The sequence below is a fragment of the Manis pentadactyla genome, chromosome 12 (genome assembly GCF_030020395.1).
Source record: "Manis pentadactyla isolate mManPen7 chromosome 12, mManPen7.hap1, whole genome shotgun sequence".
In the NCBI taxonomy this organism is placed as follows: Eukaryota; Metazoa; Chordata; class Mammalia; order Pholidota; family Manidae; genus Manis; species Manis pentadactyla.
The window spans coordinates 62,423,455-62,447,166 of NC_080030.1; the positions used below are offsets into that span (position 1 = coordinate 62,423,455).

Consider the following 23,712-nt stretch of genomic DNA (forward strand, 5'->3'; position numbering starts at 1 on the left):
GTCTACACCTTTCACTTTGGCCTCCTTCTTTGACTTAGTCTATATCCCCATTTCCTTTGCTTAGATTCATATTCCTCCACGATACTGTCTTCACTAGAGTATGAATTACTCATAGTTTGCAGAGCCCTGAGCTAGAAACTGGGAAGGGTAAAAAACTATGTAAGATGTGGTCCCATACATTCCTAACAATGTATATGAGAAAAATAAGTATACATTTGAGAAAATATAATATATAATTTAAACATGCAAACATTAATGGATAAATAACCTTTTGTGGGCAAAGAATAGTTAGTCAGTATGGAAGTACAATAGGGATGTAACTATGAGCAAAACATGGCCCCTATTCTCAAGCAGCTTATAACATCGGATGAAGGTTCAGTGAGCAATGTCACCATTCCACGGATGGGATATAAGTGTTTTTCAGTGAGCACTAGATGAAAAGAGTGAAACATCAGAATCAAAATGGAAAGAGATCAGCATAAGCCAGGGGAATTCAATAAATGGGTCAAACTTGCCATTCTTTCGAGGCCAGCTTGAGTTTTATTGTTTCATGATGTTTCTCTAACTAAATGTCTCTCCAGTAAGTTTCCACAAATGAAACAAAATCAGCATTAGTCTGATTTGCTCTTATGTTTATGTTTTCTTAGCAGGATACATTAGTTACACTCTAGAATGTAAACTGGAAAGTAGCATACTATAAACTTTAAATTAGTTGCCTTTGAATTTTACAAACACTAAATAAATATTGTGAAAAAGTTATAAAATATACTGACACAAGGAGGAGATGTGAAGGTAGATTTTCACTTTTTATTCTGTATGTTTCTGTATTTCAAAAATGTTTACAATATTATACTTAGGCATCACTTATGTAAATAAAATAAGTAAGTAATCATTCCTATAAATATTCTTCCTAACCCATTTTATAATACTTTTTGTTGCCCCACAAAATGCCCAGTCTCACTAATTTCTTTTTCTCCATCCAAGATTTACAACCACCCAAGGAACATCACTTTACCCAAACATAAGGTAGAACAATTCAACTGTCCCATTTTTTACTTCAAATCCAATGGATAGAAATATGAGCAGAGATGTAGTATAATCCTTTTTTTTTAAGCATAGAGTTGAGGTGTCTCATAGCTCTGAAGATGTCTTGATACCATTATAATTATGGAAAGTTTGTAATAAAGTAATCTACCTTCTTCAGGACCCTCAACCCACTTTCCCTTTAGACATTGTACTGTGAAGATGTGATGCTTTAAGCTAGGACTACTAACATGCTACCACAAGTTGTAACACCAATGGAGTGTTAAGGGAGGCAAATCAAACCTTAACATTGTTGAGCTATGCAACTAACCATTCCTGGGACTACCTAATTCTGGAAATATGCAGATAAAAATATCCTAATATATGTATCACCACAACCAAAAGAAATAGTTGGCTGTTATTTCTACTGATCAAATTCATGGGCTTTATATTTTAAAGTGTAAATTTCATGTTTCAGGTTGGTGTTTTGTTGTTCTATCACTGCCCTATGTGGACTAGAGAATGCAAGAAAGCTAAGTGATCCCAGGTGTCCTGATTGGTCTCAGGCCCCCTAATCTGAAAGTCTCCACTAAGGACCGTTCTGATTAGCATGATTTATCTACTCCCTAGGTCCATGCCTGCCAGGAATTCAACTTGTATCACCAGCGTTTATCAACTCCAGTTCTCCAAATATGAGTTAATACCTCAAGTTCATCCCTAGAATTCAGTTCTGTCCCATGAGACTACCCAATTTTGTTTCCTTTCTCTCTGCAGTAAAAGCTTTAGAAATGATGAGAATTCTGGGAGTCCTTTGGATCTTTCATGAAATGTGAGCTTCTATAGTAATGATCTGGTGTCAGTTATTCCCATCACTTGTTCCAGCTGAGTCAGTTTTTCCAGTGTGTCGCCCAGAGCTGTGGAATCTTCTCATACATGGATGGTTGTCTCTCCTCCCACTTGCTGATTTCTGGTCAGAATTCACCTCAGCACCTGAGCATCTTTCAGACTCCCCGGTTCTCAACCACCGTTTAAGGGTTGCTAGGTACTTGATTTAAAGGCGGGAGTCATTTGCCTTAAGACTGAAGTACGCTTCTGTCGTTTTGGCATCTCAGCATCAGGATCCCATTCTTTTTGTTAACAAAGCCTTAACTTTGCTTTGGAAGACCATGAATCCCCCATCCTGGCTTTGTGAACTGCCAGAATTGACCCTGTCACTTAAGCTTGAGCTGCTCACATGTGACCCAGACCTAGCAGTGATAATTGTACATCTCCGTGACTACTGCAGGGACTTAAGACCCTATGTGGAACAATGAGAGTTATGCCTGGAATTACGCTGGAGCTACTAGAAGACAGTGTTCTATTTTCCATGAATTTCTAAACCTGGTGCTAGTAGTCCTCTATAAATGGAAAGCCTGCCTGATATTTGAAACCAAAACAAAGGAAAAAAGACAGGAGGAAAAAAGACAGAGGAGATATGCTTTGAGCACTAGAACCCAGGAGTAACAACTGTTCTTGAAGCCAGCTCTACCCCATAAACTGCTTTTTCCTAACCCTCAGTTAACCACTATCCTGAATTTTGTTCCCATGTCCTCGATTTTCATTCTGGTTCCATTTCTATGCATTCATCCCTAAATAATAGATTGCTTAGTTTCACACATTTTAAACCTACATGCATACATTTTTTGTGCATGTATTTTGTGATTTATTTCTTTTGTGGAGCTGTATGTTCTTGAGAACTATCTGTTGTTTGTAGATATAGTTAAAGCGTTTTTACTGCTCTGCAGTAATCCATTGTACAAATCTATCACAATTTAAGTTATGTTATTTCTAGGTTTTTGACATTACAAGTCCCTATGAATACACACCCTGGTAAACATGCAAGAAATTCTCTTCTTACAATTGAAGGTACCAAATTATAGAAACTGTATTCTTTCAGCATTTCTGTATAATGTTACACTGTTTTTCTCAAAGTGATTATGCCAATTTATAATATTCTATTAGCCATACAGATCATATGTGATCCAATTCTTTTGTTTTCATAGACTTAGTTAGCTATTTGTCTCAGCGCAAGTTATCAAATAATCCATCATTTGTCTTGTGATTTTAATGCCACCCTGTTACTCGCCACTTCTGTTCCTTTAGTTTCTCTGCCAATAGTATACTGAGTACTAAAATTTAAATAATCAGTGTCTCATAGGGCATGTTAACTAACTCAGTGTCATGGTTATTCTTGGCCCTAGTACTTAATATATAAGACTAAGAATAAAATTGATAAAGTTCAAAATACAAATCTGTGGGAATTTGATTGATATTTTTGAAAAATTGATTAACTATTAATTCCCCATTAATCGGGTAGGGGAAAATGTTTAGAATATTGAGTCCTCCTATCAACATTTAATAACATCAATCTCTTAACTGACTTAGGCCTTACTTAATTTTTCTGAATAAGAGTATGTCATTTTCTTCAAAGAGTTATTATACATTTTTTATTCAATTTATTGATAGACATGCTGATTTTGTTGTTATAACAAATATACATCTCTTTAAATAACATTTTGTTTGTTACTGGTATAATGATATGCATTATGAGTTGATCCTTTGATTTTACAGCAACATTTTCTAATTCTAGTATCAATAATTTATCTGTATTCTTTAGGATTTTTGGGAGTTGATCATAATATTAGTAATCATATCATCTAAAATGATGGCCACTTTTGATTCTATCGCAACCCTTAAACTTATTTTTTGTTTTATTGCTTTACTATAGAGCTTCCAGTACACTATTGAATAAAAGTAGTGATAGTAGTCCTCCATGTCTTCGTTCTAATTTCCGATGGAATGTTTTAATGAACCATCATTAAGTATGCTATTTGCTATGGATAAATTTTGTGGATACATTGTATCAGTGTAAGAGTTTTCATTTATTCTTAATTTAGCAATAGTCCATTATCACTATTTCTATTCTGCATTATACCAGAGGTCCTAGCCAGTACCACAGACAAGAAAAATAAATTAGGCAAAAGAATTGGAAATGAAGAAATTAATATCATTATTTTCACAAGATATAATTATCTACTTAAAAATTATTCTACAGAAAAATATTGGAATGAGATGAGTGCAGCATGTGTGCATATAAAGTCATTATACAGAAGTCCATTGTCATTCTATACACTAACAACAAGCATTTTGAAAATGTGCTTAAATAGAAGATATCTTTCATAGTACCATAAACATATCAAATACTGAAGAATGAACCTAACAAAGGATGGGTAAGCTGTCTGGGAAAAAAAAATTATTGAGATTCAGAAAGATAACCTAATTAAAAAATATATACATACCATGTTAATGTAGAGGTAAAATTGATGTAATAAAAGCGATAATCCTTTCAATTGATTAATATGCTATGCTAGTGAAAATACACACAAAGAAAATTACTAGCAAAAAGAACTCAAAATGCATGCTTTCACTAAAAGTAGCAATTTTAAGATTGCCACCATACATGAAAGATCAGAGTTTATGAGGGACAAGGTAATTTTAAAGTCTTTGAGTTATTGTTAATATTGTTGCTTATTGTACTGGATATCTTACATTTGATTATGAGACTGATGCGCTGCCCACTGTGCCAAGAGGGCCCCTTGAATATCTTACATTTGACTCCTTCAGATCTGCTTTCCAACCGGGAGGCTAGCCTCAGTGAATGGCATCAAATAACTCAATAGCCCTCTGGATTTAACAGGATAAACCAATGGGGAGCCCCAGCAGTAAACCAGAGGCAGGGAAGAGAGTGAGATCACCCTGAGTTGACTATGTCCCCTAACAGAAAGTCAATAGAAAGTCACTGCTTTCAAGGTGGCATGTTCTACACAGATCTCTTCTGGGTTCCAGTTAACCATTCTGTTCCTTCATCTCTTTAACACAATTCCCAATAATGTAGGGGTTTGTTTATTTATTTTTTGTTTGTTTGTTTTGCAAAGTGGTGCTACTTACCAAGTCTGCTCTTCCCTGCTATTTAACCCCAGGTTATTGAGGTATCCATGGTGGTTTCTCCTACATCTGATCCACATCTCATAAATAATTTCATTGTAAATAAACCTTCTTTAATTGATCTTAAATTGAGTGTGCCTGAATGAACACATACATATAATAAATATCCTTCAGTGAAGAATAAATCAACTCAAAGTAATCTAGCATCCTGCCAGATAAAAGAGTACCCTGATTTTTTCATAGCATATTATAATATCCAAAGCCTTAGTGACTAGACATCAAATTAAAACCTCACTGAAATTTAAGAATAGGAAAAACAAAATACTAGAATATAAAATACAGTGACATTTTGCTTATTTTTGCTATAACTGGATCAAGGGGATATTAAAGTATTACCTTTACAGTATACTTCACAAATATTCAGTATGTAATAATATAAGGAACTACTAGATCCAATTACATTAAGATCCTTCCTTGATATGTCTATGCAGAGGATCCTTAGACATTTTTTTCAGACATGATGGGGGAAGGTAGGAAGTAGAAATGAAAATCTTATACGAAAATTTCCTACTGGAGTACGGAGTAACTTAGGAAGCCATCCTGGTTGGACTGGCATAAGGAGAATTAGCCTACTACACTCATATTAGGGTGGTTTTATTATTGAAAAAAGGAGGACTTAGAGTAAGTGAGGTAAAGGATCACTAAAGCACTGCTATAAAAACATTACAATTCTGAGTTATTAAATTAGTGATATTAAGGGAAATTTAATGATGATCTTAAATGTGTATGGCATTTACATAATAACTACCAGACTTGTTTAAAAATCTGCACTAAGATTACGATGTAAGGCTGAAAATGGAGCAAGGTTGAAATCACATATCTGACAATATTTTGGCTATAACAGTGGCTAGGCACTGGCTCAAATTACCAAAGGTGAGTATTCATGAGCATTTATGGAAGTGATGCAACAGAATTTTGACTATGCAATACCGAAGTCCAAACCTCCACAACAGCAAAAGGAGGAGCAACTAAAGCATCAATAGTAGAGTAGCAATTTCTGCCATTCACAAAGCAACCTTAATCCCATGTTAATTAAACCATTAGTTTTTGGTTACAATGTTAAGTTATAACATGTATACATCTACTCTGAGAGATGGTATAATAGACTTTATTAAGATGCCTGAAATTAGGCTAACCCTAGTGTATAACATTGTTTGGGCAGACAGCTGAGAAATAAAAAGATGAATCATGGTGTTTATAACTCTAGAAGTCAATGATTTATAAATTATTATCTAAAATGTAATCCAGAGAACAAATGTGGTTTATGACTGCACACATGTGTCAGCAAAGGTCAAGACAATGGCACATACCCAAGCTAAATTATTCTCCAAAAGCAGAGAATGGATCTGAAAACATTAGCTTTTCTCTGTCTCTAAAAGTGTGCCAATAAATCCACTGACCAACTCTCTTGATGGAGATAATAAGGGAAACAGGAACATTATTTGAAGATATTTACCTTTTGAGTGGACAATTATAAAATAATCCAAGACTCACCAAGTGTTTCTAATAATGTGACATTACTTATTCATTCTATAGAAATTCAGAAGTGATGAAATTTAGTGTAAACTAGTGTAATAATATTCCTAAAATAATAATGACAATTTATTGACAGTTTACAGACACAAAGTAACATTTATTGACAGTTCCAGACACATAGTAATCATCACTTATCATTTGTTATAATTAGTTTCTGTCCCATGCACTGTCATAAGAATTATCTTCATTTTATAGTGATAATTACACAAGTTAGGTACTATTAAAAACATGAATTCAACAATGTATGTTAAATGCATAGATAAACGAATGAGTAGGAAAAAACTGAGTCTCTGAAAGTTTAACTTGCCTAAGTTCATATGACAGAAGGATTTGAAACTTAAGCTGAACCTTAAAACATGGGCAACCTTAGGACAGGAATGCCAAGTATGGAAAATGGCAAGAGGAAAAGCCTACAAACAGAATGAGTTCCACATGATTCTGGGAAAAAGAGACATTAAGTTTAAGTAGGATAGGCAGTATGTGAGGTGAAGTATTAGGGGGTACATTTTAGCATAGGATGGGGCCACAGAGAGGTGTCAGGAAAATTTTGTTAAATAAGGGTGTAAACTGGCAGCAATGGATTTGGCATAAGAAACTTATCTAATATAGGAAGAATTTGCAGTAGTCTAACCATGGAATTATGAGAGTTTGGATATTGGTAGTGACTGTATAGGAAATGAAAAGGTCAGCCAAAGGAATATCTGGGGAAAAAATGGATATAGATGTAAATGAAAAAGATTAAGCAATGAAGAAACCAGTGTTCAGTGAAAAAGTATATCAAGTGATGACTTCACTATAAAAAAACTAGATGTATACTTTTTTCTTCACTAAAAGAAAAACAGAATAGAAATTGCTATCAGAGAGAGAAAAAAATCATATGGAGTTTGAAGTGATAGTGTTATCTCCAAATGTAGGTAGGCTGTGCGTATGTGAAAAGATCAGACTAGGATACAGATACAAAATGAGGCTTGGAGATACAACTTTTTAAGTCATGGTATGAAAAAGAGGTACTTGGGAAGAATATTAAAGGCAGACTTCATGGAAGAGAAGACCCAAGTTCAAGTCCTGATTATGAAATTGAACTTGAGTAATGCTTAGCATCTCTGAAACTCAGTTATTTTTTTAAGTGGAGAAGATAATATCTACTTCATAGTATTTTGAGCAAAGTGAAAGGCCCTGCAAACTAAAGCTGTATAGATAAAAATAGCGTTATATAGTCAAAATAATGAGAATTAAAGGCTAGATGTTTTAAGCTATGTATTTCTTAATGGCTTTCAAATTGAGACTTTAGCCTTCTTCCCTTGATTGAAGATGTACATCTTACTGTGCTATAGAGTGGATGATTCACTATTATAGGCATTAAAAGGTCAAGTGGCCTGTCTACTTCTGAAACATAGTAAAAATAATAACGAAGCCTTTCTAAATTCTGACAAAATCTTGAATGATAATCTTTGCATTTGCTTAATCAGAGAAGTATGATTTTAGCTAGGAAATAAAAGAATAAACCTGATAAATTTCCAGTTTAAAAGTTCTTATGGCACATTTACATGAGGAAAGAAGCATCTGAAATATCATTTATACTTATACTTTGTTATTAGTTTTCAGTCTTGAAGTTGCATGATACTAAATTATAAAATGTCACACGAGCATATCAACTGCTTGGTTTAAGCCTGCATGATAATCAATTATTGATTTGTTAGACATTTTAAAGCTACTAATTGCATTGAAATAAGTAATACTACCTTAGGAAAAAATTGAAATACAAATGGCCGAACAGAGCACAAATTTTTAGAGAAGCAGGACCAAGTATATTTTGTGTCCATAGACTATGGTTTATAGTATCATTATTTTCTTTGTAAAGATTAATCTGAGAAAATATTTTTATCCATTTTGTTTGAATGTGACCTGTGGATCTTGGCATTTCTTAAGAAAATCACAACTCAAGTTTGTATACACAATGAGCAATGGCCTAATATAAATTCCCAATAAACTGTGTTATATTTTACTTTGTTTTTTTTTTCCCGTTTATTTTTGGTGTGCTGGTCAAGGTCTGAGATAATTCATTATTGATGTCACAGATACCACGTTTCCACCTCCCAAAAAGATTCAAAGGATTATATGGAAATTATCCCAGTTCTCAATATGCTGGAGCTTCTCTAGGCAAGACCTGTTTCTAGATTTATGTTTGCATACCCAGCACCTTGGACAGTACCAGGCATAAACTAGGCACTTACTATGTGTTGTGGAGAATGTGAATGCATAAATGTTTTTTGTTGGTTTTTTTTTTTTTGCCCTGATACTGTATTTGTTTTATATATGGCTGGAGGTACTAATCATCAGGGCTTGAACGTCCTTTTACTTTGCTGTAATCATTTTGCTTGTTTGCAAACTACTACTAAATTGTTTTTATTTCAATTTTAATGCAAAAAATTACTCTTGGAAAATAAATCTTAGACGAAAATTCATGCTAGCATAAAAAATATTATTTCAAGATACCTTCTTTTACCTACCATGCCATAATGTTAAGGTAGAAGAATTCAAAATAAAACATACCCTTTCTAAAGCAGTGTTTGTTTTTATTCTATTCATGTTCACCAAGGAATTCTTAAAGGGCGGAGGGAGACCTTCATACTGCCCTGCAAAAAAAAAAAAAAAAAAACAGAGAGGAGAAGAGAATTTTCTAGTGGGATTTAAAAAATATTACTATGGACCAGTATGGATTAGTGTACACCATAAAGGCATAAATTCTGAATTCCCTCTTTTCCTCCTGAATTCCCTTTAAGCTCCTATCTTATAAATACACTTTTGCTCATTTCTGTTACCCACATGCAGTGCTATGAAGATTATGGATTCTAGCAGTTGTGATCACAGTAAAAGCTAGAACTTAAAAAAGGAGAAAAGGAAATGTACCGAAGGCAAACCCGTCTGTAAACGATCTCTGTAAAACAAATTTTATTCGGTTTGCACTAAATTAGTCGTGGCATCACAAGTACCCTTTGTCTGTGGGACGGTGGGTCTGGCAACCATTATCTGCTTGTATAAACGATGTCTGAAGACTCCGCCCGGGCTGGGGGTGGGGAGGGTGCACCGCGTGCACAACTCGACTGAGAATTAAAGCAAGCGAACAAAGAGAACTCCCAGCAGCCGCCCGCCAGCGCCTCGCAGCTGCATGCAGTAGGAGACGTCAGTCACGCCCGGAAGGCTATTCGAATCCGCCTCCCTAAGAAAAGAGCTCAAGTAAATAACCGATGGAGACTGATCGGCCCAGGACACAGCCATGCAGAAAACCAATGCATCCGATTCCGAGCGGTTTTGAAATCTTCGGCCAAGTACAGGATCTGGGAGTGAAGCAAGGACTTTGAGCGCGGTACCGTCTTCCATCACGGGTGTGGCTCTGACCTTTTTATTTTCTTGCCACCCCTATCTTTCCCCCCCATCCCCACCCCCTCCCGCCCAGTCTTCGCCTTTATTTTCCTCTTGAAAGTAGCCTCTGGTTACTTCTACCCTGTCCTCCCTTGCAGTCCCGCCCCTGCTCTGCCCAGTCCGGTGAGGTCAGCTCATGCATATCAGTGCACTTCCTGGGGAGCGTCTGGCACTGCTTGGTACCTCTCGTGGTCTCCTGCTCCCAGCCGCAGCTCCAAACTAGCCGCCGAGCGCCGGGTAGTAACCTGCTCCGGAGCTCGCAGAGTCTGCACGTTAACGCCTTTGTTTGGAGAAATCGAGTGGAGGTGGAACAGAGGCGAGCGGGCCCCAGGTCGTGCTCAACCAGACAGTATATAATACCACGCAGTCAAACTTTCCTCGTCTTTGAAAGACGATAATAAACACTGAGGTCGCCGGAAGAGCAGAAGGAAAGAGTTGTTGATTTGCATCAACTTCAAAACTTCGCCTCAGCTGAGATGTGAGCAGTTCTGGGTTTCTAAAGGGATGGGGATGAGAGATGGGTTGGGTTTAGTGGGCAGATGAAACTTGAGGTTAAAATTGTGATTTGGGCCATTCCAGGGTTGCTTGGTTGTTATTTCCACCGGGGAATCCTTAAAGAGAAACGGCATATTGTCACTCTGTGAGACCCACATGACAGCAACCAGGTACATTTGCTTGTGGGAGTCCAGTTCCCAAAACCCGAGCTTTCTGCTGGGACTTGGGGCCGAGTTTAAGTGTAGCTTTCAGCTCCAGAGTGATTCTGCTTATTTCAAAACAAAAATAGGGCTGCATTGGCAATATAACTTATTTGGATGGTCCATATTAGTGTGACCCATGTAATGACTAGGCCAGACATACTAGGAGTATGTGGCTCCTAGAGAACATGCAGAAAATAAGTTGATGGGCTCTTTTCCCCCTTGTTTTCTTTGTTCACTATTATTTTCTAAACTGAGTTGAAAGGAGATTCCAGAAAGAGAAAGGGAGGTGGAGAAGGAGACTTCCAGTAATACTTCTTTATGAAATGAGGAATGCCTGCACATTGACTGTTACAATAATTAAAATAGACAATAACAGTAATAATACTAATAAAGTAACTGATAAGCATCTTTTCTCCTAATAGGAAGAATATTTTTTAAAAAGCAAAATTTTCTGCGTAGTCATGTCATTTTTCAGTGATTTAGAGAGAAATTATAGTTCTAAGGAAAAGGCATGTAATTAACTAGCTGATTAGCTAGCTGGATCACTAGGGAGAAGAACTCAGGAGGAAATACGTTGCTATTTTTCAAATTTTAAAAGCCACTAATGGATTTATCTTGGAAAAAAATACACAGTAGAAGTTGATCCTCCCATCAGAGTGAGGGTGCACCAGGGTTCTGGGTGCAGGATCATTGTCTCTGAATTTGACTCCATAGAAGGGATGGGTAACTTTAAAAGTACAATTTCTTCTGTATACCATGTAAGAATATTTTTAAAAATGAAGATATTTTTTTAATCTAGCAATTACACTTAAAACTGAATTCAAAGGAACTATGAAATTGCGGTAAGTGTAGAAAAAGTCATTACCTGTAATCTAATAAATCGTGCAGAGCAGCAAATAAACTTTTCCAAAGTATTTTTTAGATTATCTCTTGAAGCTGGAAAAAAAAAAGAAGGAAAAGAAAATTCCTTTAATGTTACTTATCACTGAGTCGTATAGGTGATTCTTAATTCTTGAAACTGAAATCAATTTCAAGTCATTCATTATTTATATTCTCTTTTAGTTCATTATAAAGGAATTTGGGTGCATTTCTCTAACCAAGAACATTGTTAGAGCTGTTAGAGAAAAGTGCCATTCTTTCTATAGGATATTTTCTCTAGGAACCTATATCATAACCTTTTTCATGTAATTGATGCTTGGGAATATTAATTAAATTAAATTTCCTCTATTAAACTAGGCTTTAATATGCAGATTTGATAATGAGAAAAACCAACGTTGAAAAGGCAGGGTATTGACAGCTCTGGTATGTGGCCCTCCCCTTTTCCTTCTGAAGCTTCTTCTTGATCGTATCCTCGTTAAAAAAGAAAGAAAAAGAGAAAACAAAACAAAAAAACTCCCTTCCCTTCGATTGCTTTCTGACTCCATTTCTCATCTTGGCCAAAACCTGCTGCCGTGAGAATGTTAGGTAAAACTAACATCCTAAGATCCTCGTTATTTTACTGAAGTGGAGTGAGATGAAGATAGCGCCACCCTGGACCAAATAAGACTTGACAATTCTGCATCCTCTTGCTAAAGTCAAGGCTTCTACTAAGGGACTCCCAAATTTCATTTTCTAGGGCTTCCTGTACATAGGAAAGTCACCCTATGCTCTGTCACAGTGCAGACATGCTGTATGCTTCCTTTCGTTTGTTTCTGTCCCAGATTAGAAAGGACGATTGCTGGCGCTGTGAAGGGCAGAGAATGATTTGGCGGTGGACCGTTCTACATCGCACCGGGTAGTTCTTCCTAGACCGCCATGAGTCAGCCACCGACGGGGGGCGCTGCCCCTGCCGCAGCCGCAGCGGCTGCAGCCCCCGCTGCCGCGGAAGCTCGCCTGCACCCGGAGGGCAGCAGCAGAAAGCAGCCGCGTGCTCAGTCACCGGCTAGGCTGAGGGACAGTTCGGTCCGGCAGGCAGCCGCGGCCGCGCGGTCCCCAGTGGGGGCCGGCAGTAAGGTCAATTCTGTTCGACAGCAGCAGCTGCAGCCGCCGCCCCAGAGCAGCAGGACCGGGAGCCGCGCGGCGTCCGCGGCCGGCGCCCGGGGAGGCGGAGGCGGGGCCGAGAAGGCGGCGCCCCAGGCGCCCAAAGGGGCCGCTCCTGGAGCTGTCCAGCTCGCGGCTGGTGCTGAATCGGCCTCCGTGGCGACCTTGGCTCCGGTGGGCGGCAGGAGGCCTGTCCCGTCCGAGGAGCCGCCCCGGGAGCTACAGCCCGTGTCTAAACTCGGGGAACTCCCTCCGCTCGGGGAGGGAGGAGGAGGGGCTGGGGAAGGAGGAGGAGCCGGCGGCAGCTTCGGGGAGAGGGAGGGGGGCGCCCCTCCGCTGCCGCCGCCGCCCAGGGGCTGGCGAGGGAAAGGCGCGCGCTCTCAGCAGAGGGGCGGCAGCGGCGGGGAGGGGGCCTTTCCCTCCTCCTCCTCGGTGGGCAAAACCCCAGGCCCCGGGAGCAGGAGCTCCGGAAGCGGCGCCGTGGGGGGCGGCAGCGGCAGTGGAGGGAGCTACTGGAAGGAAGGATGTCTGCAGTCTGAGCTCATCCAGTTCCACCTCAAGAAAGAGCGCGCAGCAGCGGCGGCGGCCGCGGCTCAGATGCACACCAAGAACGGCGGTGGCCCCAGCAGCCGCAGTTCCCCGGTCACTGGCGCCCTTGCCATCTGCGAGCCCCTTGCAGTCCCTTGCGCCTCCTCAATGGCGGCGGCAGCGGAGGGCCCCCAGCAGAGCGCAGAGGGCAGCGCGAGCGGCGGGGGCATGCAGGCGGCGGCACCCCCCTCGTCGCAGCCGCACCCGCAGCAGCTCCAGGAGCAGGAGGAAATGCAGGAGGAGATGGAGAAGCTGCGAGAGGAAAACGAGACTCTCAAGGTGAGGAGGCGTGGGCCTCGGGGGATTAGGGCGTGTCCGCGGGGGTGAGAGGCTGCTAATCTGTCCGGGAGCCTTAAGGGGGGAGGGATGGGAACAGGAAATGAGAGGAGGGGGTTCCTAGCTCTTTTCCGGACTTAAAACAGCTTTAGATTAGTACCGTTATGTTTTAATTTAAATTCACATCGCGGCCTGTTTCTCTAATTATCATGGTTGTCCCACTTTTTCATGGAGAGAGCTGGAGTGGGAGAACTAGAAGGCCCAAAGGGCCCGTTTTTCTAGTTTCATCTCCTCCCATCCCCGTGTCACTCTTGTCACTCTTGTCTCATGGAGAGGGGGCAATAGAGCTGAGAATTTGGAGTTGAAATGAGGTGTACACGGTGTATGTCGGGGGCGGGGGCGAGGCTACTTTTGACCCGCGTCCTGTCACCGCCCCAGAACGAGATTGATGAGCTGAGGACGGAGATGGACGAGATGAGGGACACTTTCTTCGAGGAGGATGCCTGTCAACTGCAAGAAATGCGCCATGAGTTGGAGAGAGCCAACAAAAACTGCCGGATCCTGCAGTACCGCCTCCGCAAAGCCGAGCGCAAAAGGCTCCGCTACGCGCAGACAGGAGAAATCGACGGGGAGCTGTTGCGCAGCCTGGAGCAGGACCTCAAGGTCTGCGGCGCCGGGGCTGGCGGGGGCGGGGCAGGGGTGGCTCCGGGGAAACTGGTCAAGGGTGCTTTGTAATGACCCTCAGCGTTGACAAACGAAGAGCTTTAGGGAAACAGTTTCACAGCGTTGAGCACAAAATACCGGGCACAGGAAGAACAGACGGGTGCGTCTGAAGACGCGCGCGTGTGTGTGGGAGGCCTAGGAGAATCTCTGTGGACTCTCTTGGGGGTAGCAGTGGTTCTTCAGAGGTCGTGAGAGGAGGGCACCTCCTTCCCGGCAGAAACATGGGCATGGCAGAGCGCCCCGGCCTTGATGTGGCCTCCAGACTCCCAGTGCGAGCCAGGTGCAATCAGGTACTCGAGCAGCGCGGTGAAGATGAGTTGAAGCCAGAATAGGAGCAACACTGGCGAGACATTAAGAGTTAAGATTTCTCTCTGCAAGTTCCACCCCCCACCCCATTTATTGTGGGGCTCCTTCCTTTCTGTAGCAACCAATTAATAACAACCTGAAAGGAAAACTGTCCAACTTGTGGCCCATTTTGAGAAGCAAAGGAGGAGTGAAGTAAAAACCTCATTCTTAACATAAAGCTGCTTCATCAAAATTTCCCCCACGGGAGATATTTCAACCTTGAAATGTGTTTTTTAGTGGGTGTGATCAGTTTAGTTTGACTGTAGGCAGATTCATTGACAATGCAATCCAGATGTTATCTTCATGGCCTGAGGCAACCGAACAAGTATAATTTTACTGATACTAACTTCATCAAGAAATAAGAACCAAGTAATTATCCTGTATTTGTTTTAAAGAAAGCTATGAGAAAATATTTTCTGAATGTCATTGTGTTATGTATTTTTTCCTTTTCTTAACATTTGTTGAGTACTCACTGTGCACCAGGCCCTGGGGCAGGCATAGTACATATATTAACTTAAAAAAAAAAGTAGGGGCTATTATCATTTTAGAGGTTTGAAAGGGGAATCTTTAACAGGTTAAGTGCCCAGTCCCCCAGTCCTAGAAATCAGCTAATAGGTAACCAGGCTGGCTTCCTGCCCAGTACAGAAAACCACAGCCTGTGTCCTGAGCCACTATACTGTAGTGCTCTACTTTTCTTCCAAGCCCTAAAATTTCTGATATAATCTCAAATGGGAGGCCAAAATGTACACTATAATAATAAAAAAAAAAAAACACCTTAATCTCAAGGACTAAAGTGTTTCCTAAAACTAAGCACCTGGAATTATAAGATCACAATTCAAACCCCACAATCCAGTTGTGAAAACTTTGTTTCCTAGATTTTAAAATGAGTAACAACGGAAGCATCTAGTTTTTTTGTACAGAGGAAATAAGTGAAATTTCTCTACACATGATAAAACAGAAATGAACGTTTATTACCATGGTATAGTGTAGAGGTTAAAAGAACAAAGTTGAGAGCCAGACTAGCTAGTCACTTGTCATCTGTGTGATGTTGAACATCTGTGTGAGACTCACTTTCCTCATCTATAAAATAGGAATAATAATAGTACCTATCTCACAGAATTATTATGAGGTTTAAATGACCATGTGTGAATGGCTTAATGTAAAGCATCTGGAGCAATGCCTGGCTTATTAGACACTTATATGTATTGGCTCTGAACTCTTAGTGTAAATATGAATTTAACCCTCTTATTGTACTGACTTCAATTGTACTTTATTGTTACAAATATTTTAGGTTGCAAAAGATGTATCTGTGAGACTACACCATGAATTGGAGAACGTGGAAGAAAAGCGAACAACCACAGAAGATGAAAATGAAAAACTGAGGCAACAGCTTATAGAAGTTGAGATTGCAAAGCAGGCTTTACAGAATGAACTGGAAAAAATGAAGGAGGTTAGTATTTGATTATCTCATGGTGTGCTATGTATATTTAGCTCCTTAGAAAAAATCCCAGGGATTAATATGTCTGTTAAAATAATTCCTTTTTTTAAACGATTATAGAACAGTTTGTTATTCTCACACAATATAGTAACAGATACATGATTTCAAACTGATAACTAACAGGAAAACTCCTCACCTCAGCCCTGCCTCCAATTTGACATATATTAGCTGTGACTGATGTTTCATCCTGTGTCATCTAAGTGTATATTCGTTAAATAAATTACACAGCTACACCCAAAACACAAAAGGAGCAAGAGTGTAAAGGAATAAGCTTGTGTTAGCTGAGGAAGAGCTAGTCCTGTGAAATTTCTGCTGAGTTCATAGAACCACACACAGACTTTCAAAATGAAAAAGGCCATAAAGGCTTTATAATCTAACCTAATCATTGCTTGAATAGTCCTTATAACAACGCCCCCAAGTGGTCTAATCTTTAGAACATCACCACTAACTCTTAAGATCTGCAACAGCCATTTCCACCACAGCATAGCTCTGTTTTAAAGGTTTTCTTTGTTTTGAATTGAAATCTATTTAATTGTAATTTTAACCAATTCATCTTAGTTCTACTCTTTTGGGTAGAAGAGTCAGAGATCTCTTCCACATCAGCTGATTAAAGGTTCCTACTACGTTTCCCTTGAATCTTCTCAGAAAACAAAATTGATATCAAAGAAAATGATTGGAAGAGAAAAGAAAGGGAAAAGACCTAGCAAGAAGCAATCAGCTTTGTGATTTGCAATTTGAATTAAGATCATATTCTTCTTTGAAAACTGCCTGAGAATGAACAGTGCAACTTGTGACAACTATTACTGAGAATTAGCAAATGCACATGTGGTCCTTGAACGTTTTCCTCTGCCTAAAATGCAGTGTTTAAATGAAAATCCTAATCTTTCTATGGACTGAGATATTGCACCTTCCCTTGCTGTGCTTATCTCAGAAGGTACAAAAATATATCTACCATGTTACAGTGAAAATGCAATAGTCTGATTAAGAATATGTCTGATAACAAAAGTCTGATTAGGACATTAAACATTTTTAACATGACAAATTGGGGCAAAATCATTTTAATGATATGTATGTAATTCTTGGCTAATACCTTAGAGTGGCTGTGTACACAGTAGAAAAACACAGAGACAGAGCCATTGCACTATCCTTACCAGTAACTAACTGGGTGACTTAAAAAGCCTTTCACTTCTACTTGTCTCAGTTTATTCATTTGTAAAATGTTGTTTTCAATGATTCTCAACATCTGTGGCTCCCTTGACTTCAGGGGAAATCAGGACACGACTATTAAAGTGCAGCATAGATTTTTTTCTAAAGTTAAGAGATCAAATATGAAACTGATATAGATGTATATGTTTCTTTAATAATAATGTACAGTGAAGTGTGTCAAAAACTGAAAGTTTAATTTCTAGGAAAAAAATAAGTATAGGTAGCTCTATTAGATACCGCTGCCATAGGAAAGTACCACAACCCAGGTGGCTTAAACTACATAAATTTATTTTCTCACAGTTCTGAAGAAACTCTAAAGTTAAGAAGTCCAAAATCAAGGTGTTGGCAGGGTTTACTCTTTCTGAGGGCTGCTCTAGGCCTCTCTCCTTGGCTTGTAGATAGCTGTTTTCACATTTACAGGGCATTTTTCTTATAACAGTTGGTCCAAATTTCCCCTACAACAGTCAGATTAGGGCCAACCCTAATGACCTCCTTATAGCTTGATTGACTCTGTAAAGACTTATCTGCAAATAAGGTCACATTCTGAGGTATTTGGGATTAGAACTTCAACATATGAATGGGGGGGAGGAAGCACACTGGGACATATATGTAACTATTAAATACTTTTTAATGGACAAGCAAAGAGAAAGTTCATTGTCAGTCACATTAGGCTACATTCCATATTCATCCCTCACTTGCCTTATCCCATATTATTTGTTTATACAATTAAAAACATAAGTCAAGACAAACTTCACTTGACTAGCAGGGATAAAAGAGAATACCTTGTGATTTGGTATCATGTTGTGGGGAAAACGGTAGTTTCTATGCCCAGGAGCCTTGTCTGACTCTAAACTACCTGATGATGTAATTGGCCCAGAGAGCTCTGCCTAGTGCTCTGGGCAGAGGCAGAGACAGACGTGGATCACAGACCTGCAGACTGCTGGATGCAGACATGTTTCTAGTGCTTGACCTACTGTCAAGAGAATAAAACAGGGTATAAACCTTTTAACCCCAAGAACTTTCCATTGTCATTTCTCAGTCCCACTGAGTCCATAGTGAACTTACCTGGCGCTGAAACCCTCAGGCAAGACACACCTGTATGTTTTATCAACTGGAAAGTTGGATTGAAGAATGGTATACCAGCTTTATGATTTTTATCCTGTGTTTCAGAAAGGGGAAAATACCTGTAGACTAACTTTCCATTAGCCAGGGAGATGACACCTCCCCCATCTTAAAAAGCCAAAGTAATCTATCTTCCAGGAAGAAGGTCTAGAACCTGAAAATGTCCTCAGGAGAATCATTGTAAAGATAATTTCCTTGATTCTGTTTCCTTCTTCAGGGCTCTAACTCTGATTTGGGAAAATGCTTTTGCAGACAGGAGTATGGGTATATGTTCATACCAAAGAGGAAATTCACATTCTCCTTGGAGTTATAAAAGCCAAACTCTAATCCCTAACTAAAGACTACAGCAATAAAAGTGTAAGGAATTCAGGAGTACATATGCAGGATATCAGCTTTTAAAGTAACCTTTTATTAGAAAGATGGGCTCTAAAATAGCATTCACAATTTGAGAAGATGGGTAGTGCTGGGGAAAAGAGAAACATAGAGGAAGGGGAAGAGTGTGGAAAATAAAGATCTGAGGGATTCTAAATGTAATAAGAGAAAAATTAAAGATATTTTGACAAAAGTTTTGTAATCACTCACTTGAGCTTAGACCTTTATAATGTTCAGGAATGTGTCAGAAATAGAAAAGGTAGTTTAAAATATGTTTAGGAATAAGAAATGTCTCATTAAGATTTTTGTAATAATACTTTTTGTTACCCTCCAAGAAGATCAATATTATAACTGAGCTGCAGTGACACCTGGCTCACTTTGTGGGGTTTTGAGTTTGAAGCTGTGAGTTTGAAGCCTGTCTTCTCCTTGTATGACTCCCTACAGCTTCAGTTAATCATCTGCTTCCTTGATTGTAAATGAAAATATATAGAGCCCTTGGTGAGTGTTAACCACATGACTCTTTTCCTTCTGTGGCATTCTACCGGTGGAGAAAATAGAACCAGGCCAGACTTTCCATTATGAAGAAAAGAGTAGTTTTGGAGTAAAATCATAAAATGTTAAATAGAATATACTAGAGAGATGCAATCCCCCAATTGCCCAGTTTTTAGTTTCTTATATGGAGTCATATAGATGTTGAACAGCACGGCTGGGCCCAATAGGCCATCTGCTGGAGTTTGGCAGCCATTTACCAAGAGTTTAACTGGCTTCAAGGGTGTTGACCAATTGCTCTCAGTACTAGTGGCTGCACAAGGTCCTGTGCATCTGCTCACATACATCTGCTTCTCTTCTCCCCATGAGCGTAACAAGTAGTAGGCACCTGGGCGTAAGAAGAGTTGAGTAGAGGCAGGATGGAGATAATTAGTTGAGCAATTATTGCTTATATTGAACTCATTGCTTATATTGAAACACCTGATATTCTGCCAACTGCAAACAAAAGGGACCTCTTAGGATGCTGCCTTAGAATCTTAATGGCGTTCTCATGCAAATTATAAAGCATTGATTGCTACTGTCAGTATGCTTTCCTGCTACAGAAAAATGCCTTTACCTTTATGTAACCTGGGAAAAATGATGGTCTATCTTTCAGCATCATAACAATCAGAGAGACCACAGGTTTTGTAAGTTATTTCATGGAAACTATGATTAGCTCTTTGAATGCCAGGATGAGTTCATGCACAAATAGCATAAAATGCAGCATTGAGGAGTTCTATGCAATATGGAGGAGACTCTGTGAGTGGGAATCTCTGCTACAGTCAATTGAGAGTCTGCCTTTCATTAAGGTCTACTGCTGAGGGAAGAACCTTATTTTCAAAACTTTGAAGCCTTGTGCTTTTTGGGAAGGAAGGGTCTTTTCATGTCACCTTTATGTCTGCTGCTTGGAGAAGCATTGATGACAGACATTTTAAGGAAGAAATAACCAACAGAGGACTTCTGAAGATGGAAAGAGAAGAAAGAGTAACTGAGATGATGATAGTGAGAACTGTTCATTAGACCTATTTTCATTTCAGCATCTATACTCTTTGTGTTGTCTCATCCCTCACCCTCACCCTCACCCAAGTCAAAGTAATTTCCTTAATTGTTCCTGGTCTTTGCTCTAGAGGGCTCTTAACTGACCTACTGCAATAGCATCATCTATCTTGGGACTTTTATTTTATGTGCTCTTGGTTAATATATCCTATCTCTTATCATGAACTTTAATTTTAGAAGACAAAAATAATTAGTACTATAAATTTCAGGAGTAGTGTCTCTATGTGTGTTTATCTTTTTTTGTTTGTTTTTTATTTTTTTAGAATATATAAGGAAACTGTTTACTCAGACTCTGTAGGCAGAGCACTGTAAGAAACAAAAGCTTGTCCTGCATACTTGCAACCACCTATTTATTTTCTTATATGAAATAAGAAACTGATAATAACTATACTTGGTTTTGAAAGGACATGTTTAAGTTATATAATGAAAAAAAAAAAGCCCGAAAAACAAATGCTGAGTGATACATCAGCAAAGAAACCCAAAAGATAGGTTTAATGGGGCAATTTCTTTGGCATTCAGATATTTTCCACTGGTTCTGTTAGTTCACTTATAATTTGAAAAATACAACAGTAGTCTTTGTTTTTTTTTAAATGAAATTGCCATAAATATTTTGAAATGCATCAGTTAAACACTATTACTTTAGTCACATCTTCTCAGAGGCAGTGGTTTGTTGAATAACATAGGTTGGAATAATGGCGACTAAATTAAAAACAAAGAATAGTGTACCAGATAAGCCTGGGAAAGCTTACCATGGTTACCATGTATGGCAAATGCATTTTTAAAGATGTACTTATTTATTAACTTCTTTGGATTTTTTTTCATGAAATTACATTTGCAGTTATATGTACTCAGTCTTGGGTAAGTGGCTCTTTTCTTTTACCCAGGTGCCAAGTGCCCAGCAAAAGCAAAGTAGTACACAAATCAGAAAATGCCTGTTGGTGGATGATTTTGTGAAACATACTGAATTTTCATTATAAACTTCAAATTTTTGTTTTTCTGACACAAAAATATATGTCAGCATTACATACCCTATATAGGTGGTCATATCCCAGTTCCTCTCTTGGCTGGAATTTTGAACTTTATATTCTTGAAATGTAAGGCACTGTAAAAGTATGGCTCTTAACCTGATTAAGCATTCCTGTTGAGTACATACACAGTTCCCATTCAAATATCTATTGATTTTGATTTTTGTATTGTCATGACTTCACAGGAATTGCCCGATAAATGTATGTTTAAGTGTTTTTCGCATTTGCTGATAAACCATATTGGTGGGAGCTAAGTCTCCAACCTTGGACTCTGCCAATTTCATAGCAGTCTCAGGGCTCTAAATTGAACTTGAGTGATCCACCCACAGCTTGCCTGTGTTTAAATAACACCATGGAAGTATGTTACCTTCATATTTACTGAAGGGTTGTTTGCTTCTCTGACTTCTTTATCCAACCTACCTTAAAAGGGATTTGAAATGATTTGTGATAAATCATAACCATTGAAATAAGCATTTAAAAATTTGGTCAGTAAGAGTTCTTGGAAGATGAAGGAAACTTAATCCAAGGGATGTACATTGTTAGGAAATAGCTCTGGGTTTAGTAGCAATCGAAGCAGAGAGAAAAATATTGAAAGAAATTCTTCCCTAGTAATGACCAGAAATGGAGGCAACACTGAATTTCACATGAGGTCTTCAAAGGAGCTGTAAAGAAAGTCAATTATAGTATAGCAAGATGTTGACAGTTATTAACAGACTTTATAGGGCAACCAGTGGATGGATGAGCCTTCATAACAATTACCAGTTTTCATCTCTATAATCAGTAAATTGGGAATTAAAAATTTTGTCATTAGCTGTAAATTTGGCATGGCCCATTAGAAAGTGCATATATCATGGAGTTTAAAAAACAGCTTTGAGACCTGACCTTTCATTCCCTGTGACGTTGAGCAAATAACTTGATATGTACAGGCCTTGGCTTCTTTATTCTTCAATGGAGAAATCAAACTGAATGCTCTCAAAGGTTCCCTATAAAAATGTCATTTTCTGCTTTGTCAGTTATCCATCTCTGTTCTCCCTGACAGGTATGTCATTCCCTTTCACTACCGTTATTTTAGTACTGTAATTATCTTTTTCATTTATTTAAATAACAAATATTTATTGAACAGTAATTTATTGTCTACTCTAGTATGGTCATGTAGATACCACAGAGGGTTCAAAGATACAGATGTCAGAGCATTGCCTTAGACTCTGAGTTTGCCCTTACTGAGGGCTCTACGGAAGGGTGTATAACCACACAGTAGGACCTACAATGCTCCCTCTGGATGGTGCTACTACTCAGCATTCAGGGTCTGGTTTAGTGTAGAAATCAGAACTGAGACCTGATATACAGGGCTCAGGACAGGGGAGAACTTCCGAATAATCTGAGACACTTTGGAGGTAGCCTTAGCTCTCTCACCCCAGGAGACCACGAAGACCTTGTGATGACCAAATAATTCACCATCTTTTCCAAAAAGAAATAAGCCACAATATTGAATGATAGTACCTAAGTTGCAGCAAAAGTCTCTGAGATGAGTTCTTTAACCATACACTTCTCTGGAATGAAATCTGTCCCTGGAAGGCTGCCAGGCTCTCACCATAGAGAATATGGCCCATAAGTTAATGAATACTGGTCATCAAACATACAAATATTTGTATTTTACTATGTTTGAAATAATGTGACTTCTCTGATGTGTTTCAAAGGTGAAAGTCTTTATGTTTCTAAGAGCATGATAATCTCTTTGAGGTCACTTGCCCTTGGTGCATGTGTGACAGACAAAATCCTCATCTAGGGCCGACCCCAATTAAACAACTTAGTCCCTTCCTTAAGGGACCCTGAAGAGTGTAGCTGTGACTTAACTAGTCCCTGGGATTCCTTTAGGCTTTGGGGAGGTAATTAACAACACTAGTCTGTACCACTCTGCTCTACCATGGCCACCCTTGGCTGCCTGAGAAGGACTTTGGCTTTAGCAGCAGCAGAAAATAGCTTCTGCCCTCTGACTCTGCCTTTCCCTTGACGTTAAAAACCAAAACTTTGATCTGACTTTAGCAAACATTTCTTAGCAAGCATTGATTGAGCATATATATAGTGTGTGTAGGAGATAACGATTACTGTCACCATGAGAGTAGTCCCTGACTTTAGGTTAATTCTTTTCTGATAGAAAAAAGCCCTGTAGAGGTTGTACTTTGACAATAGTTACACATATGCATTACTATACTGAGTACTTTGGTGTTCA

General features: G+C 39.0%; 1 protein-coding gene across 2 annotated transcripts in view; it reads left to right on the forward strand.

Moving 5' to 3' along the window:
• Positions 1–9,706: 9,706 nt before the first annotated feature.
• The window catches only part of SOGA3 (SOGA family member 3), a 41,427-nt gene continuing 27,421 nt past the window's right edge, over positions 9,707–23,712 (forward strand). Inside the window, exons 1-4 of one of the 2 annotated variants that reach the window (XM_036903857.2) lie at positions 9,707–10,504; positions 12,425–13,610; positions 14,046–14,270; positions 15,967–16,125. In XM_036903857.2, coding sequence (XP_036759752.2) covers positions 12,519–13,610; positions 14,046–14,270; positions 15,967–16,125 — 1,476 coding nt within the window. In that variant the 5' untranslated portion in view covers positions 9,707–10,504; positions 12,425–12,518. The remainder of the gene's footprint in view (positions 10,505–12,424; positions 13,611–14,045; positions 14,271–15,966; positions 16,126–23,712) is intronic. The other variant, XM_036903856.2, reaches the window with a different exon arrangement.